General features: G+C 46.5%; 1 protein-coding gene across 5 annotated transcripts in view; it reads left to right on the plus strand.

The window, feature by feature from the left end:
- The window catches only part of LOC125707903 (disks large-associated protein 2-like), a 140,825-nt gene that overhangs the window by 99,527 nt on the left and 22,498 nt on the right, over positions 1 to 18,800 (plus strand). For 4 of the 5 annotated variants that reach the window (XM_048975319.1, XM_048975320.1, XM_048975321.1 and 1 more), the window contains 3 exons: positions 5,673 to 5,741; positions 6,824 to 6,974; positions 9,229 to 9,448. In XM_048975319.1, the coding sequence (XP_048831276.1) occupies positions 5,673 to 5,741; positions 6,824 to 6,974; positions 9,229 to 9,448 (440 nt within the window). Of the gene's footprint in view, positions 1 to 5,672; positions 5,742 to 6,823; positions 6,975 to 9,228; positions 9,449 to 13,542; positions 17,975 to 18,800 lie in introns of those variants that run through there. The other variant, XM_048975323.1, reaches the window with a different exon arrangement.

Below are 18,800 nucleotides of genomic sequence, written 5' to 3' on the forward strand. Positions count from 1 at the left end.
AACAACGACCGGTGCGATCTGGCTTCCATCTGGCTACATCACCGGCCTTACCGGCAGCAGCGGTGAGATTTCTGTTCCATTTGGGTGGTGTGAGGTTGGGGGCTCTGCCTGCAGCTATCCACAGCATTATTCCCGCCCCCCCCCCCCCCCCTGGCGGCAGCAACCTGTCCAGCAAAATGAAGAACAAAAAAGAAAAATGGTGACATAAATTGAAGGTGACAAAAGGTGCTTTATCAAGTAAAATAAATCAAATTTCAAAGGATCTTATCAGTCAAAAGAAATTACGCTAGTCTGCGCCGATATCAATTTTAAGGAAAATGAAGATAAATACTTTTCTTAGCACTCATTTTAATTTAGGGAAAAAAATGAAATTATTACTTTATTTCTGTCGAGATACTTCCTTTGTTCTCATCTTTCTTATTGAACAATATGGATTTGAATATTACGTGAAAAATATGACATTTTAATGTGGATTTGGTCCCTTCCCATGAAAATGTAAAAGTGCCATTGTGGAAAAACACAATTACTATTATCTCCCAAACAAGACTGCGTTCCTCGGTGTTCATTGTTGAGCACACAAATTATAATTACCATATACATTCCGAAGCGCATTTAAAAGGCACCTTCTTCCAAATCAGCAGCCCAGGTCAGTCCATTCAGGATAACGGAGAACTTTTTATCGCCTCATCTTCTCGTGCTTTTCCAGTAATGGTGCCACCCACAGACTTGAAATGTTACAGCATACAGCCTGTGAATTCGCAAGCAGTTTATCCCCTGGTCATAAATAGATGTCTTAAGAAGAAGAATCAGCTTTTCATTTACAAACAATAATTCTTTCCTGGTTTATGGGTAACATTTTCCTTGCGTGGTCTGTTTTGGACCGTTTTTGGAGTGATATTATGGTTTACACGCGTTTTACACATTTTACACATGTCATCAGGACCTCTATCACACTTGAGCCCCCATTCATTCTCACTTAAGTCTTGTTTTTCTACCATGCATATGTTCTGCTTTGTGAATTTGGAGATCAGTCCCCTGCCTTTTTCATGACTTGGTGTGAGCGGATTCGGTCCCCTTTTGGACGGTCTGCAGGTGCTGTTCTAATGGTTGTGTTTCAGTAGGTCCTCCTGCGGTTGCTTGTAATATCTTGGTCTGACCGGTACTTCCCCAGTGTTCTTCCTATGGCCCATTAAAAATAGGAAGTCGGCCATCTCTCGCCATCCTGGTGCTGGACATCCCTGTGACCGCGATCAGGTGCTCCTTCTTCGCGGGGGCCCTGGATCAGTGCGGAACGAGCTCTCGCCTGCACAGCGGTCAGGGTTCCTGTGCCAGGATGCCCTCCTCCCCCCCTACCGGCTTCACATCGGTATTCTCCGCTGGCTCTGAAATTACTGCTCCAGCACCACCACTTTGGAGCCGCGCCTAACACGGTGACAGAATCCATCATGTCTGCCAAAGTTCCAAAGTTCACAAAGCACTCAGAAAGAAATGCCTGTATCACACGCTTTTTTAATCCCTGTAAGTTAGCTCCTTTTCCAGCTAATACACTGTATGATCCCCCTTGTGTCCTGCCAGAGGAATAGAGACAAGGCCCCCACCATTTTTCCCATGATTAGCGAGGATGACTGCAACAGTCGGCGTTTTTTGTTCAGGCACATTTCTCGGGCAGCCTCTCCCGGCTTCACATTCAGAGATATAGACCCTCTCCAGCTTGCTCCTTCTCCTCCTTTGGTTTTAAAGGCATGACCTACGTCAGGCCCCACACTGCCATGTTATGGACGTCCCCTTGTGCCCCTTGGACACCGTGGAGAAGATGGGAAACGAGCACTTTGAAGGCATTTCCCAGTGTCTTTGGTGCCATTTACAGTATCCAGATGCGTCACGCTAAGCTGTTATCATTATGCTGAATAATCATCCTGCTCTCCCCGTCGCCCAGAGAAATTTCATGTCTCAGCGTGTGACTGTGAGTTTTGGTGGCCGATGGTGACATAGGCAGAGCGTCACGTGTGTTCCGTCTACGGAGACGCTGACAAAACAGCAGCGAAAGTCACACACAGCTGTCCGGTATCTCCCCACTGCAGGTGCCGGGAAGGGGGAGGGGGTGATGGAATCCTTGAGCACAGAACTTATTCTCACTGTCCCTCAGACGGGAAGCCACTTCAAAAGGCACAGCGCGCACCTGTGAGCTGTGTGCAAAATCTTCCTCTCGGTGCAATTGGTGCTGTTGAACAGCTCTGGGTTTATTGGCAATGATCGCCGTGCTGAGAGATGCTGCCCCATTAATAACTTAACTATGAATAATTAATCTATATGGAATTGCATTGTTCTTCCACCAAGTCTCCCGAGTGGGCTGTGCCCTCCCTGTCCCAGGCTGACCGGGAACGCAGATTGGTGGATCGTATTTATACACAAACGCAGATGTATTAATGGTGGACCCCAAAAACAATGGCGTGTGATAAAACAAGCGGCCGTGGTAGGAGATTAATGGTTCGATCAAAGGATCATGGATAGGAGATAATAGCAATGCAATCTCTCTAATTCAGATGAGGAGTGCTTTCTGTAATGACTCCTGCCTTATTAGGTATCAGACAGGGTCTGTGGCAGACCGTTCAATCACCCACCGTTATTTGGGGTTTAAAATAACTCCGCTTGTAGCTGTGATTATCCCTTTGAGTAGCCGGCATAATTAATCAAAATTACTCACGAAAGCACCCATTAATTCAGAATGTGACATAAGGTAATTATTCACTCAGATCATGCTGTTAGCAGACACTCCTTACTCACTTCCTGAGATCCCAACTCCAAATTCCTTAATTCATAATAGTTTCGGCAAGGTGCCAGTATGGCGGCCTGGCCTTCTGGAGCTCTGTTGCCAGGTGTCTTGATTAAAAGCGGGGTCACCTTGGTGCATGCAGGTGGCGTCTGGACGCTCCCTCTCTGGATCCTTCCACAAGGCCCTACTGCTCTTTGTTGAGTTGTAAGACACTGCAGGTTGGGTCTTGGCGGATTCATCATCCATCTGTGGATCCAGGTGGTTTGTCCTTATCTTTGACGGTGATTTTGGGGAAGAGTTGAAGATCTGCAGGGGATCAACCGCAGCCCTTCACGCTCACAGAGGGCCCAGGCTGGATGAGATGCAGCCGGTCTGTGCCGGGTATGACCCCAGGTTGGTTCACTCTGCCAGGTTTTAGCTAGGGTTGGTTCAATGCACTGGGTTTTACCCCAGCTTTTTTTTGCTGTGGTGGGTTTCAGCTTGGGTTGGTTCTGTGCTGGGCTTTTCTCCAGTTGACTCTGTGCCAGGTTTGACCCTGAGTTTTATGCTGGATTTAAGCCTGAATTAGTTCTGTGCCTCATTTGATCTCAGGCTGATTCTGTGGCTGCTTTGTGCCTTGGTGGGTTATGTGCTGGGTTTGAGCCTCGGTGGGTTATGTGCTGGGATTGAGCCCAGGGTTTGTTCCTCGTGGAAAGCAGGCATTCTAGTGAGAGACTGAGTCTTACTTCAGTCACTAAAGGCTGGGCCTTGCTGCTCTGTTCCCGTTGTCGACTTCCTGATCCTCTCCACGTTACTGCTATTGTATCACCTACAGAAGACAGGTCACAGAGGCCGCTAATGTAGTGCAACTCCTTGATGCCCAAGACTGTTCCTGTGTTTTTTTCCCATCTCCATCCATTACATCAAGGCCCATTGGCAAAGCCCAGTCACGGTCTGATACCAGGCAGCGAACAGCATTATCTCTCTCATAATTAAGTCTGCTTGGTAAACGGGGGGCTTGCTTCTCGTCTGACTTCCTGTTGCCTTTGTTCATCCATGCCTCTTCGGAGCCCCACGGAATCCCCTCGGCCATTATTCCCTCCCTATCAAGTCCATCTTCCTCCCTCGCTTTTTTTTTTTTTTTTTTTCCTTTTATGATATTCGTGATGTAAATGTGCCTCCCGGGGCCAATCGCCTGACCGGTCGGTTCAGGCGTCGCCGTGGATGGGTCGCTTCAGCGCTGGCCGCGAGGGGAGATGGAGAAGAGGAATCCATGTGGCATCCATCATCCCTCTCCTCTTCGCTTTGGTCCGTCTCAGTCGCATCGCTGACTGATGAAGACTGAAATGAATGCACTGAAGTGGAGCAGATACAAGGCCTGTTTGCAGTAATAGCTTCCCCCAATAGGAGCGACGTATCAGCATGTCCAGACACAGATTGCAGATGTAATCTGCATACCTCTCGCCGCACTACGCTGCTTTCACCTGGAGCTGCTGATTTCCGTCAACAGCGATGAACCTACATAACATAGTATATAATAATAAAACTTTTTTACTCCTCTTCCCTCTAACAATTATTTTTTTTTGCTCATAACTATGTGAAAACAACTGTATAGGTTTCCAATTTACCTAAAACAGCGACAGAGCCGGAACATTCTGGATGCGGCGTCGTGCCGTGTTTGGTGTTCTCTGTCGGATCTTGCTGTGAAGCTACCGTTAGAAGCAACCACTCCGTAAACAGGAAACTCGGGCTGCTGTTGCCATCTTGAAATGCGCTTCGCTGACGAGATGTTTTATTCCTTCTGATTATTGTCGGCCATATGGCGTGTAAAGGGTTCCAGGGTTTCCTCTCTGGATGCAGTAAGGGGGTAAACTGGCATCGCGAAGCATATGTTTATCCGCGGGACGCTTACAAAGTCATTAGCGCGCCTGAAAAAGAGTTAATCGGCTGCGCAGTAATCGGCAGTGGTGGGGGAGGTCCATTCTGAAGATTGAGGCCTGACACTGGGTTTCGGCTTTTCTCATTGGCTGACCTATTTGCTCAAGGGTGGAGCTTAACCCTCTTGGGTCTAGCAGTAGGGAACACACTTTTTCCCTGACTGGGACATGGTCGCACATTTCATTCCATATAATAATTCAATTCATGGCAAATAAATTATTTCTTATGTATTTGTTTTGGCATTAAACTCACCTTAATCTTAGTATACTTTTTAAATATGTAATATTTATGTGAAGTTTGACATCAAAGTATAGACATTGCAAAATTCAGTTTGGAACACTTGCGGAAACATTATAGAAGTACATAGTAAGCAATGGTGGCAGTTTGTTTTGATCCCAGATATCTGATCACCAAAGTCTTGGCTACATGAAGATGACTAAATGGTGTAGTTGCAACATTCAGTTGGATAAATAAATAAGAAAAACCAAACTCATGTCACTATTTCTGGCCTCCAGCCATTGAATATGTAGGAGCTCTCATGTGTATGAATGAGCCGTTCACACCTGGCCACATCCCCCCCCCCCCCCTTTTTATGGTGCTGTTGCGGATGTATCTGGATCGCGTTTCACCGTTACGTTGTTCATCTAATTACCATGCGAATGCGGTTTGAATACGTGGAAATGCGGCTATTTAGAATGCGAGTAGTGATCTTCATGTGAGGGCGGCACTACACACCCCCGATGCAGGTAAAACAAAGAAAGGCGACATGGTTTACTTTTTTGTAGATTTAACCTAATTTTAAAAACTTTAATACTTCCGACAATAGATGTTTTGAAAAGAAGACAGATTACGGATTTAGTCAGTGTTTTTTCATGTTTCTACAATAAGATTTCAGCGAGTTATGAACTGAAATACAAGAGAAAGACACGCGGCGTCACCCTTCCTGAGTCACCGTTTCAGTTTCTTCTCTTTTCTTTCGCAGTTTGTGGCCTTTGGATAAAAAGAACGGAGACGTGACTAACTACATCACCAACTTTGCGGCGGATTTAAGGTGAATACGTCTGGTTTGGCAAACCTGTGTACTTCCTTTTCCTTTCCCTTTAATTGACACGACCTCATCAACATCAATGAGCTGATTGCTTGAAACAGCTCACGGCAGCCAATCTTAAACCTTTATTCCTGTTTCCACCCTACAGAGATCAAGGGCACAGTGTGCATGGACACACATTCCATGAAAAAGTAATACTGGGATGTGCCGGTAGCCTGATCGTGCCTTTTTTCCTTTTGTAGTGAGGCAGCACATCCTGCAAAGTGTCTAAGGTGCCTCGGCTGTCATAGACAGCCTACAAATGGCACGTTTGTAATACACAGTCAACATACGCAGTCATGCTGCATTCCCGTAAGTCCTGATGATGCGGAGAAACCTTTAAGTTCGGGGAAAAAAACACTTTTGATTTGTTTATTCTGTGCTTTTTAATACAAAGCTTTGAAAACCATCTCTCTCTCTCTCTCTCACTCACTTCCTTCATCTCATGGTGCTGAAGATTAGCAGAATCTATAAAGGGCCACTTTTGCAGGCATGGGGAGATTGGTGTGGGGGAGGGGGCTGTCCGTCTCTCTGACCTTGTAAACACCACTTGTTCTTTGACAGCCACTTACTCGGCAGCCGAAAGGAACCTTGCCTTGTCCTACTTCTGTGGCTGGGTCATTGCAGCAATAAATGAAATGGCCAATTTTATATATGTTGTATATATAGAGTGTTATCAAATGCTGCATCTTTGGCCATGTAGTGAGAGCCTTTCTTTCGTGGAAAATGGCAATGGTGACTCCATTGCTGTCCTGCTCACTCCTGTGGGACTTACATTCTCTGCAGGATGATTTAGACTGGCAGCCTGGTTGTTAGTTTCCCCGTGTGATGTGTGAATGCTGGTACCCACCTCCTCAAAAGTATGTGTTTTTATTTTTAAATAACCCTCAGAGATCTACACGACATGCACAAGTTTTGGTACCAAGTAGACAAAGATTTATTTGTTCCACTTATTTTGCCTTGTCTACAGACGAGTGTCTTCCGCTCCGAATCGGCCCTCACTGCTGTCTCACCCCCCCCCCCCCCCCTTCCCGTTTCCCGTCCAGTCAGAACTACCATCTGCAGGCGGCCCGCGACCTGCACCACAACCTCACACTGGACGCAACGGCAAACTACAACTCGCCCAAGTTCCGCTCGCGCAACCAGAGCTACATGCGGGCGGTGAGCACACTGAGCCAGGCGAGCTGTGTGAGCCAGGTGAGCCGTCCCTAAGCACATGCCCTCCGCTCCTCTGCTACACGGGGGCTACCAGCAGCTCAACCCAGGATCATGTGACATCAGGCAGCTTCAGAGTCTCACCTTCATCTCTCTAGTTGCCCTCCCTGAGTAGCGAGCAGGTTCTCAGCCAGGGTTTATCAGTTTAAAACGGGAGCGATTCGAGGATTTTTAAACTGGGTGCATTAATGGGGCTATAATTCATAAAGAGGGGGCCAAACGCCTTCATATCATGAGCCAATGATATGTTTTGAATTGATGAGTGACAAGGGAGGGGGCATTCCAGGAGCCAATATGGTTTCAGGTGAGACCAGTGCACCTATGGCCCCACCCCTGTGTATGCCCCTCAGTTTAATGGAAACACCGTAATGGTGAATAAAAACGCAAAATCCTACGGGAATATTTTAGTTTTCATTGAGAAAATCTTGAAGGCGGTTTTGCTGGAAATAATTATATATCAAGCACGCAGATCGGATGCTGAACTATTTACAGATTAACTATGCAGAGCACCGGTGTACTGAATCGTCTCACTGAAATGTTAAAATAGTAATTTCTGATTACCGTTATTGCTTGAAGATTAAGGACTGTAATGCACGAGAAACTGTAGATGTTAATTGAGGATATGATGTCAAATTGCATCGCTTTCGGAGAATCAGCAATCTTTGAATGCTTTTTGTAAAAGTCCCCTTCCCACAGCTACATCAATCAAATGAGATTTAAAGATACGGTACCCGATTTATGGTTAACGAGCTCGCGCAAATAACTCAGCGGATCGCCTGCAGGCTCCTCTCTGCAGATTTCCTGCTGTTCAGTCATTCCCAACATTTTATTCCCATTTCAGGCTGATGCAGGACAGACTGGCGTTGCTGACTCTCTAGTCATATAAGCTTGATCAAAAGTTTGAATTTAGCCTTGAAGTCATTGTGCATGACACGTCCGCAGTCATAAATCATCATTTGTCCTGATGTTAAGTGTTTTGTTCAGGTCTGGCTGAACACGGGGATGTAATTCACAATGACTCCACTAACACAGGTGAACAAACTTGCATATATAATAGTCAGGACAGGGATAATGCTTCATCAGCTAAAGTCATCTGTTAGCCAGTTTAAAATGGTAACAGCAAATACAAACCACAAGAAAAGCTCACTAGCTTAGTATTGTCTGGCTGATGTTTCATTACCTTCTAAGTGATCGTCTAGCGATCCATTTTCGTGAGTCAAATACATTCTTGGCCACCAGTTTCTGCAATTGTAAATTTTATCACAGTGCCAATGGCAGCAGATTTGCGTGTAAAGATCCTTATTTCAAATAGAATCTGGACTGGGGGTGACTGGTCAATTAGGGGGGCAAATATGAACATCCACTACGGGTGTGAGATGCATAAATACTAATGAGCCGCCAGTTACGTACCACACATGAAATGGAGATGCAGTTTCCCTGCAGTGTAATCCTGACAGAGAGCAGTGTCAGCCATTTCCAACAAAATACAAACATCAGCAAGCCTCCCAACGCACAGCGTGAATCACAAACCCCTCTTTGGTATCTGGTAAGCGATATGACTTGAAGAGTCCCCCTGGTGACTGTAATACACAGAATAAAGGTCACGACAGTTGTACCTGAAATAGTATTAAATTTAACAGTTACTTCAGTTAGATCATTAATTAGTTCACTGTATGGTGACGCTTCAAAGCAGGCTGGCTCGTTTGCAGCAAATCTGAATGAACGAAACGCCAGTCGTCCTCCTCTCCGCCCGTTGTGCTTCTTTGTTGCTTTATTCACTGCGTCCATGACTGATTAATAATTCTGGAATCACGTCGCTAACAAGCATATCAATCTGTTATGTTGATCCTGGGTTCGGTGCGGTCCACAGCGAGCCCGGAAGTGTGCCTTCTCCTGTCTAACTCCTCAGGTGTGCTGGGCGTCCTTAAACACGTTCTTCTCTCTTCATTTCCAGCTATAACTTTCTGGCTTCTGCAAAGCTCTGCGAGATCATGCTCCCTAAAAAAAATATATATATATATAATAACAAAAAATAGAACAGCAGCAGACTTTCAAACGGTGCGGCGTCTGCTTTGACCGTACAGCGGCCAGTGTTGGTCATGAGGGTGTCGGGAGTCCGTCTGCATTTCGCTAATGTTCCTCCGTGTTATTTACCGCACAAAGGAGAAGAGTCAGACTCAGACAGAGAGGGGAAGACGCGAAATTAAGGACTGCTATTCCTGTTTTTGTCTCTCAGGTGAGTGAGACTGAGGTCAATGGCCAGTTTGAGTCGGTTTGCGAGTCCGTTTTTAGCGAAGTAGAGTCTCAGGCCATGGAGGCCTTGGACCTGCCGGGCTGTTTCCGCACCCGAAGCCACAGTTACCTGAGAGCCATTCAGGCTGGGTTCTCCCAGGACGACGACTGCCTCCCCTCAATCGCCTCGTCTACTGTGACCTCCACTATCAGATCCACAACAGGTAACAGTATGCTCCCACAGAGGAAGGCCATGTCCGCACATGCTCGCCGATGCACTTACACGCTGTACTCATGTATGCCTTTGCTGTCACTGGAGAGTTCTGGGGCGGGGTAAAGCGAATGTTTACTTGTGTGTTTGGTTGTGTTGCCCCCTTCCTCTATTTCCTGAGTGTAATGGACTGGGGTTTGCTTGCATAGTTTGCTGCATGGAACCCGCCCCCCCCCCCCCACCCCACCCCCCCCCTCAACCCCAGGGCATTCGCTACGACTCACCCGGAGGAAAAGTAGCTGGTGAAAAACAGTTATTATTCCCCCCCCCCCTTCAAAAAAAGGGGAACTACCATGTACATTCACGGTCCCCAGTGGGGTGTGACTTGTGGGGGACTGGGGGGGGGGGAATTGTGTTGGGGATGCAAGTGGGTGAGGTATTGGGGAAGTGAGGACCAGAAAGTGGTGGTGGCTATGTGGGGGGAGGCTGTGACACCGACACGGAGAGACCCATAAAGCCTGCCCCCTAGCTGATGTTGACGTACAAAAGTTCAGCAGAACCAAGACTGGGGGTTAGTGCGCAAACACAGTGTGATTGTGACCCAGGTAAGTTACCACACTTTGGGAGACAAGGCTCTGCTGGTTGCACAAAGCAACGTAAGGCGTTCAAGCTGAAAGTTAGTAGTCACAGACACAATGCGATGTGAGCGTTTGAGTTAAAATAACTGAGTTACCAGATGGTTACAGTGTCTTAGGTTTTTGTTGTTCTGATAATCTTGTTCTGTGACCTGAATTATTATTTTGGACTGTCCTAATCCTCTGACTTGTATACATATCCTTCAGAAACTTACATATTTATAGCCGCATATAATTAAACCTCAGCGAGGGAATTTAATTACTCCATGTTCTGCCTAGATGTCAGTCACGAGTGTGTGAATAACTCAGCGCTGCTGTGATTCAGTTAATTATGGAGGCAAATGTAGACCATGACTTCATTTCTCCACTGTTTAAGCTGTTTACAAATTAACTTCCAGCCTAGCAGCTGAATTATATTAATTTCTATGGTTTAATCGGACAGTAATTTCGCAGTGTGTTGTCAGGAGAATGGGGGGGCTATGTGAGATACGCATAGTGAATGGGCCGTCCGTCTTCTTTGCGGCTTAAAAATGTGGTCGCCCTCTGCTGGTGCGTGTAGGCACCTTCGACGTGACATGCTGAGCTTAGCCACTCCACTGCACCTTTCGGCTTTTTTACCCAAGGCAGGGTTTGTGTGATTAGACGTTGCTTTGTGCAAACAGGACACACCCCCCCCCCCTTTTTCTAGCTTGATTTTTATATTGATTGTTTTTTTGTTTTTTTTACTATTTGTGGTGTATGCATAAACGAGTGAAGATATGAACCCTATTGAATTTTCATAGAAGGAAAATGTGAATTTAATATCTTAAGAGGTTTCATTTTTATTACATTTCATCCGTTTCGCATCCAGTCCTTTTTCTATTTATGAATATTTTCCATCAATTCGGAGTTGTACCAATTCCCATCCTTAATCTGGCTTGCCGGTTCTAAGCACTTAGAGGTTCACCTGAGACCAGGAGCTCTGAGAACCAGGGGGTGCACTCCAATCCCACGGTCGGAACACCCAACGGAACCCATGTTTTATCTGTTGCTGATTTCGCCGCCGGAAATCCGATCGTGGCCCACCGTTACCACGGGCTCTCTTTTGTCTCTTTGGTTATGCACAGGACTCTGGCCATGGTGATGGGGGAGGAGAGTGTGCTGGCAATTTATCAATTTTTGAAGGGTATCCCTCATGATCTCTGAAGGCTTCCATCCAACCTGTAAAATATCTAATATGTAAACATGTAGAATTTCAAGTCATAAACTAAACAAAAGAAATGATCTTAGAACCTGCTAACCTTGAAGAACCTCGTTTTAGTCCTGAGATGGGAAGTTAAAAATATTGGAGAGAATGGCCCTCTGACATGGATGAACCTTTTGCTGGGCCTGAACGAAAGTTGGGCAACTTCATTTGGAATCTAGGGTCTTAAAATCTGAGTGATAACCTAACAGAGATGTATGAACCGCTACTTTTCAAGGTGAGGGACATCACGGGTCATTGCAGTAAGTAGGGTCCAGTCCAGTCCGATAGGGTTGCTCATTGTCGGCATCTGATGTGCGTTAACTAGTGTCATATTTATTTACGTAATGTAAATCGTGACGTCATTGTCATGGAGATTGTCTCTCATTATGTGTGTCACGTCTGTGAGCTCGAACATGCAGACTAAAATATATCTGTGTGTGAACAATCCACGGTCAAGCAGTCATGAGACCGTTGGGTTCATCATAGATTGGAGGGTTTGGCACTTGTTGTCACACCGAAGCCAGTGTCTTTCACCAGGCCGTGCTACCCTCCGTACGTTCCTCCCATGTTGGATCCAGCCGTCTGCATGATTCTGAAAAGTCAGCTTGGCCTGAGATGGGCTTGTAAAAGTTTATAAAAAAAAAAAAGGAATTTGGCGTTCATGGTCATTTAACCAGCGGGATTGGATTCTGCTGGTTACGCCAATCGCTTTGCCTGCAGAGCGATTGTTGCTGAGTAGCAGAAGTCGTCTGGGAGGCCATTAGCGTTTAACCACACCGGACCACAGACATGCTGGTCGGTCGTGTGTGAAAACAGCACACGTGTCAGTGCTGGCATTCCGCGGTACTGCATCATGCCTTTGGAAAACAGGAGGGCGATGTCCTGTCTCCTCTGGCAAGGTTCCCTCTCGTGGGGGGGGGGGGGGGGGGGGGGGAAGGGTGGCTCAGCTGGAATTGGAGTCGGTACCTCTGAGACATTTACTGGTTTCAACATACATATTTACACTGCCTTCTCAAAGTGTCAGGCACAACACTGAAACAATAACCTGAATTATTATTGGTTTTCCTAAACTTATTTTTTTTTGGGGGGGGGGGTTTATAGGGACACCTCACGTTGGGGTTTATGTTTTGTTCAGTATCAAAGTGTGATGCCACTTCCAAGAATGCTGGAGAATCTTGTGTATTCATAGGCATCTAACCTATTTCTAAACACAGGTAATGGATACTTGAGCTAAATACAATTTATATAGAAGAGCTTCCAGCGGACAAAACATCACACTTTGGTATAACCCCTAAATTCAGGCAAACAGGCAGGAAACAAAGTCATCCTGTGGTGCTTCTGCCCGACGGTGTTCAGTACGTCACACAAGCTCTGTTCCAGGTCTCTGTTCTTTATCGGCTACACTTTTTAAAAGTAAAAAACCCCTCCACAGAATGCCGAGGGACTTGCCCGCGGGCGACAGAGCAATTCGGCGTTTTCCACGCTGCTGAGGGAATTAGCCATCTCTGACCGCGGGATTGAGGTCCCTCCTCTGGTCATGGGCTCCGGCAGCATCTGGTCCCGTTCTTAAAGGATCTCTTGTTCAATAGGGTTCATACCTGCTCCTTGTCCAAGGCATGACAGGCTTGCAACCTCCACGGTTTGTCTTTTCATCTTTCCACGTGGAATGAGCCGCCACCCTTGAGCCATGCCTCTGAAACCTGTTTCATTTTCTTTAAAAACCATAACCCCCCCCCCCCCCCCCCCCACACACACACACACCTCCATTGTTGGACATTAGCGGCCGAGAGAGTGGAATGGTGAAAAGACTTTCCGAATTGTATGTCCGCTGAACGGTGAGAAGGCAGTGTAAACTCAGAGTCAAAACCTGTGAGAGTCAAAATGGAGTCTGGGCCGTCGGTGGAGGATGAGGATAACCCTCGGGGGCTTCGTGCAGAAGGACCACCTCCCCATTTGTCCATTATAGCATGCAGTGTTTAACATGCTAGTGCATATTGACTTAATAAAAGGTGGCAAGAAAAATATAATTATGTATCTCATGAATAATTAATAGTTTAAGCAATTCCATCAAAGGTTGCAGGATAAATTGGAAACTGTAGGGAGTGAGAGTGGTATTCCGCCCCCCCCCCCCCCCATTTTGACTCACATGTGACGTCCCATAAGATTCGACACTGGGAGATGTTCTGTTCCAGCTGTTCCTCCCTGTAAGCCCCCCTCCCCCTGTGCGTATTTATATTTGTCTTTCAGACGGCTATGACATGGTTGAGGGCACCTCTTTACTTAACGAGGACGATTTGCATGATGACGAGTTGGACTCTTCGTCACTCTATCGGGAGCTGGGCCGCTCGTGTAGGGAGGATCGTGGCCGTCATAGCCCAAGCTCCACCCTCACCGCCATGTCGGTGCCTGGCATGCCCTCGCACTCCTTCCGGGCCGTGCCGCTCAAGTCTGGATCCTCACGCCGCGCCAAAGCCCCCAAGGAGCCAGCGGGGGATGTGGCCCTGCCCAGCCTGCCCTGGAAAGAGGAGATCACAGCCATGCGCTGCGAGCTGGCCGAGCTGCACCGTGACGTCTGCGGCGAGTTGCGCACCTTCAACAGCAACTTCTCCAAGTTTGCCCGCTGCTACAACACATGGGCGCCTGGTGACCGCGTTTCCGTGGGAACGCAAGCCGGCCCCGGCGGCCTGGTGCGGCAGAGCACAGCCGACGCCTCGGTCTCTTGCCGGCCTGAGCAGCTGCCACCGGTCGACCCCAGCACACCGCATTCCTTCTGGCCTATGGTCACACCGCGCCCTGGCACCCCTGAGAGGGCGGAGCCAACCTATGCCAGTCCCGGCCGCTTTCTGTTCTCGGAGGATTGGGATCCCGACAAGCGGAGAGCTGAGTGGCGATCGGGCAGACAGAGGAGCGCCAGCCTGGAAATATGGATCCGGAAATGCACCCGGCCACCACTGGCGTACATCTCGCTGTCCTTCTAACTGATGTTCGTCGAACCAAGAAGAACACAGAGAAAAGGAGTGTTTTCCCAAAAATACAGAACTCTAAGAACCTCAGAAATGTGATTTCAAGATCCTGAAAGGGTGTGACGATAGAGGAACCAGATCCGGCACCCTTTCGTTCTTTGCAGGGGTAGTAAAAAGCATAGTCTTCTATTTGGGGCCATTACTGGACCCAAGAAATTGCCTCAATTTGTGAAACCTGTTTACAGTACGGGCAGAGTGGGTGTGAAATGTAAGAAAGGGGTATACTGTACACTGTCAACCCTGAAGTGCGGAGGGAGGGGCTGTGTACCTCCCTGGGGTTTCAATGGGGAATCAGGTGGTGCATCGCTGGTACAGTGTCCCCCATACTGTGCTCATACCATACTTAACGCCTGACATCTTTCAGTTTTCCTTAGGGTTAACTCATCTCGATACACTGCCCTTCAGCTAGGTGGTAAATGTAGCAGACTGCGATGCACCATACATACAGAGAACCCATTCCCGCTGTAGTCCTCTAGATGTGGAATGGCAGTGCTAGCGGGAATGCGTTGATGAATGTTTACAAATTTGCCTTATCAGACCATTAAAAAAAAATGCAGTATGGGCAGCCAGCTGGCCGTTTACTGGGCCATCTGCAAACAGCCAAAAGTAGCCGGAGACGCGGTAAGTGTAGCTGATTGGTAGCGCCGTGGGGCTCGGGAGCAGTGGAGCTAGCCAGCTCTGCCTGCGAGTCACACGCGTGTCTACACACCTGCACTTACCAAGCGACACTGTGAACTCCTCACTTTAGCTAGTCTTGTGATATTTAACAATAAATAAACAAAGATGTGGCGCAGATTAAGAGTAATTGTGCCAAGTGCTAAAAATGATCTGGACAGAGTCTTCCTTCAGTGGTGAGGCCCAGTAGATAGGAAAGATGTTCATTTAAATAATTTAATTAAGCAATCAAATACGACCATGAATATTTAAAACGATTGGCATATATAATTATGCATTCCCAACTGTTATTTAAGTGATTATTCAAGTTATTTAGCTAAAAAACACTGTACGACGTGGGTTAATTTTCTATCCGTGTGCCAAGAACGTACAGTGTTTTTATAAATTAACCGAATACCCAGGGCAATGTGTATACATTCGTGAAAAGAAGTCTTTTGATTTGGTTTTTCTTTTTTGCAAATGTTATATTGTGTGATTTATCTTTGTACACATATCAAAGCAGGGGTCTTCAAACAGACTGATTAAGAAAGCGACAGACTGTAAGCCATGTTCCTCAACTATGATCTTGTCAAACAAATTCAGTTATTAATTGACCATTTGATTAATTGACCATTTTACGCTGCCTGATTAACATTCTGTTGCTAAGCTGATGCTCCTGTCCAAAGCAACTTTAACTGTTTTGTACAGCTGCGTTTTCACCGGGGCTTTTCAGTTGAATCGCCCTGTTCAGGGGCACTAGAGCAGGGAGTTTGAAGGCCACTGCATTATGGTTGTGACGGTCCCGCACCGCGGTGGGTTTCTCAGTTCCGTTGCTTGTTGAATCGCGGTAGGTCCTGTCCGACTCCAGAGCGCATTTCATTAAGGAAGATGCTGTACCAAACCGCCACCGACTGCTCAGCACCGGTGCTGCGTCCGCCGTGAAGAAGGTCTCCTCATCATCCGTCTTTGAGTCTTTAACGCTCACCCCTCCGACAGACGGTGCTTAGAAATGTTCCTTCGGAAGGATCTGGAATCGTCTCTGTCTCGGACAGCCGGAGAGCTCACCCCTGCTCCCCCGGTCGCCAGCACCTGAGCCTCTTCCTGAATGCTTCTCATCTGTCGTCGCCGAATTGCACCAAAGTCTTTTTCTTCCGCCCCGGTGGCTGTCGTGACGTTTTCTCAGCCTGACAGCGTTCGCTGGCTGCTGTTTCGTTTGTTCTCGGCTCTACGGGGCCCGAAGGCCGACGCCGCTTGATACAGCTGGTCCGAATAAACGCCCATCCAACCAGCCTGAGGCTTTTGGCTGATGTACCCTTTGAAAACTATGATGAGACCAAGATCTTCTTTTTGTGCACAAACGCAAATATATTGCAGGAGTGACTTATGAAAACAGCTCTGAATAATTGTTGACGCTTGTGTTTCCAGTAGGAATCTCTGATAAGGCTAATATCACAGTCAGATCACTAGGGATTTCTTCCAGGGATCTGGTGACTAATTCGGAGCCGCCTTCTCTGCTCTAATGGACGCATAGCGCTGCCTTGTCATGTCAGAAAACTGTGTGCTCACACTATAAACATTAAAAAATGAAAACTGCGCCCTCACACTAAATACATTATAAATCTCTGTTGGCTAAATTCCGCTTCTGTGATCCCAGATTTCAAAAGTCCCATCAAAGCCAGCAGGGAGATGTGGGTACACTGTTCGGCATCACTGTTAACGAGACCCCACATGCGTCATTTCTCACCTGGGATGGGAGTCCAGGAGGATTAAAAAAAGATGTGTTTTTGCAGTGCTGGAATCGGCCTTAGGTAGTGTCCGAAATTTAGGAGGACAGGCCTTGAGGCTGGAATTATTATCAGTGCATAGCAGTCAAATCAATCGTGGAATAATGTTTAGATATCTCAGTGCTGAAGGTTGATATTTACAAATCACTTTTTTACATGGGCTAAAAAACTTTGAAACAATACAAGTCGATTTTGCCTCTGAATAAAGGATAACAAAAGAGAACAACGTCGCTTTCATAGTTCATGCTTGTTTTGCGTCCTTTTCCGGATCGACAAAACGGGGTGAAGGAGGGGTAAACGGCTTCAGAAAGAGAAGCGTTACCTGAACAGAGTACAGGCAGCCATTGATTGGTTCATCCTGAAATCCCTGAATCAGCCCTCCATTGCGCTATCCCGGTTTGCCACGTGCTCTTCTCCTACATAATTTATTTCTTTGCCTTAAAGCAGAACTTACTAGTCGCCATTTTCACTTTGATCTTCTCCAAGTAGCGATCTGAATTATATATTACTTGGTATTGTCTTTATTAGATACACAACATGTCTTGTTTTATTACTATTAATGAGAACACTGCTTATGCACAAGGAGCAAAGTTCGTCATAGTGATATATGAAGATAAAGTTGAAAGGAAATTTGCAAAATGAGGCAAATCCGATTCAGTCTTTCAGTAACTCATTTAGCATAATTGTGAGTTTTTTGGGAGCCTTATTGCTTCAGAAATAACAGATGTATGAATCGATTTACTGTGGATGTTTCTGAGATCTCCTGCGTGGCCTATTAAGCTCACCTGCCGAGAGATAAGCTCCTCGGGTTAGGCTTGGTGTTAAATTGCTGCAAATTACTCCTGCCGTAAATGATGCTGCTCTTTTGATATTTCTTTGGCGTTTTTATTTTCCATAGCTGAGGATGATGCAAACTGGAAGTGAAGGAAGAAAAAAAAATGCTGAATATATGTAGCTGAGGAAAATGTAAGTACAGAGTATCAGAGCTGTGTGGTAACTCACCAAAAGGGTATGGAAACTCGCTGAGAAAAGCCGCATTCCTGAAGGTGGCAGCTTGCATGCACCACTATCCTCCCGTTGCATCATCTGAAGGTCTGCCCGGGTGAAACGGACCATATTAACGTTGGCATCCAGTCTACAGCTGGGCCGGGTTTATTTTTTAGGTAAACATCTGAGGCTTCTGGCCCAGCACTAAGATGACAGGCGTGTGGGAGGGAATTCGAGGAGCTGCTTTGACATGTTCTGGAGTATTTCTTTGTATTTGGTTTTATCTTTTTTTTTTTTAAAAAAAGTGGTGCGCAGGCGGTGGGCGTCCGTCATTTAAGACGTTAAGCTGCCTAGGTTATATTTTGGCTTATAGATATTACGGGATGTTTTAAGATAGAGACTCACTTAAGTTTATTCGATTATTAATTACTGAGTTCTTATTTACAAAGTGTAAGAGCTTTACTCCTGAAATACGCAGCCAAAGCCTGGGACAAATAGGGAAGGGGGGGGCACGTGCTGTGATTATTTCCAGAAATATGAAGCTCTTGCACTTTTTACAACAGGGTGGATGGCTTTTTAAAAATTCAGGACGTCCATAATTACATCAGATGAGCTGCGAAGATTGAACGGGCAGACGTACGCAGTGCAGGTCATTAAGGAAGCGGATCAGCAGCCTAGATGATCACTGGCGTCTCAGAACGTCACAGAGCTTCTGACGTGCATTAAGCCAGTAAAGCATAATCCTCCCACTCAGTACATTTACATGCACACTAAGAAAATTGAATTACTGTGTTAGTTCGACTGAAACTGGACTTTTAAAGCACATGTAAACATGTTAGCCCGACTGAAATCGTACTAAATTGAATTTGTCGAAGTCGAACTAAGACACCCAGATAATGCGATTGGGAGTCGATCTGCTCCTGCGTGTGTACGTTCAGTCGGACTCAAACTGGCCCACACATGCTCCACAGTTTCCCTCCCTGGGCTCTGACCCAGAAATAACAGAGAAAGCCGGTACACAGAAGAAGCTGGGAGCACAGCAGAGGACGTGCAGCAC

This window comes from Brienomyrus brachyistius, chromosome 14, assembly GCF_023856365.1.
Source record: "Brienomyrus brachyistius isolate T26 chromosome 14, BBRACH_0.4, whole genome shotgun sequence".
Lineage (NCBI taxonomy): Eukaryota > Metazoa > Chordata > Actinopteri > Osteoglossiformes > Mormyridae > Brienomyrus > Brienomyrus brachyistius.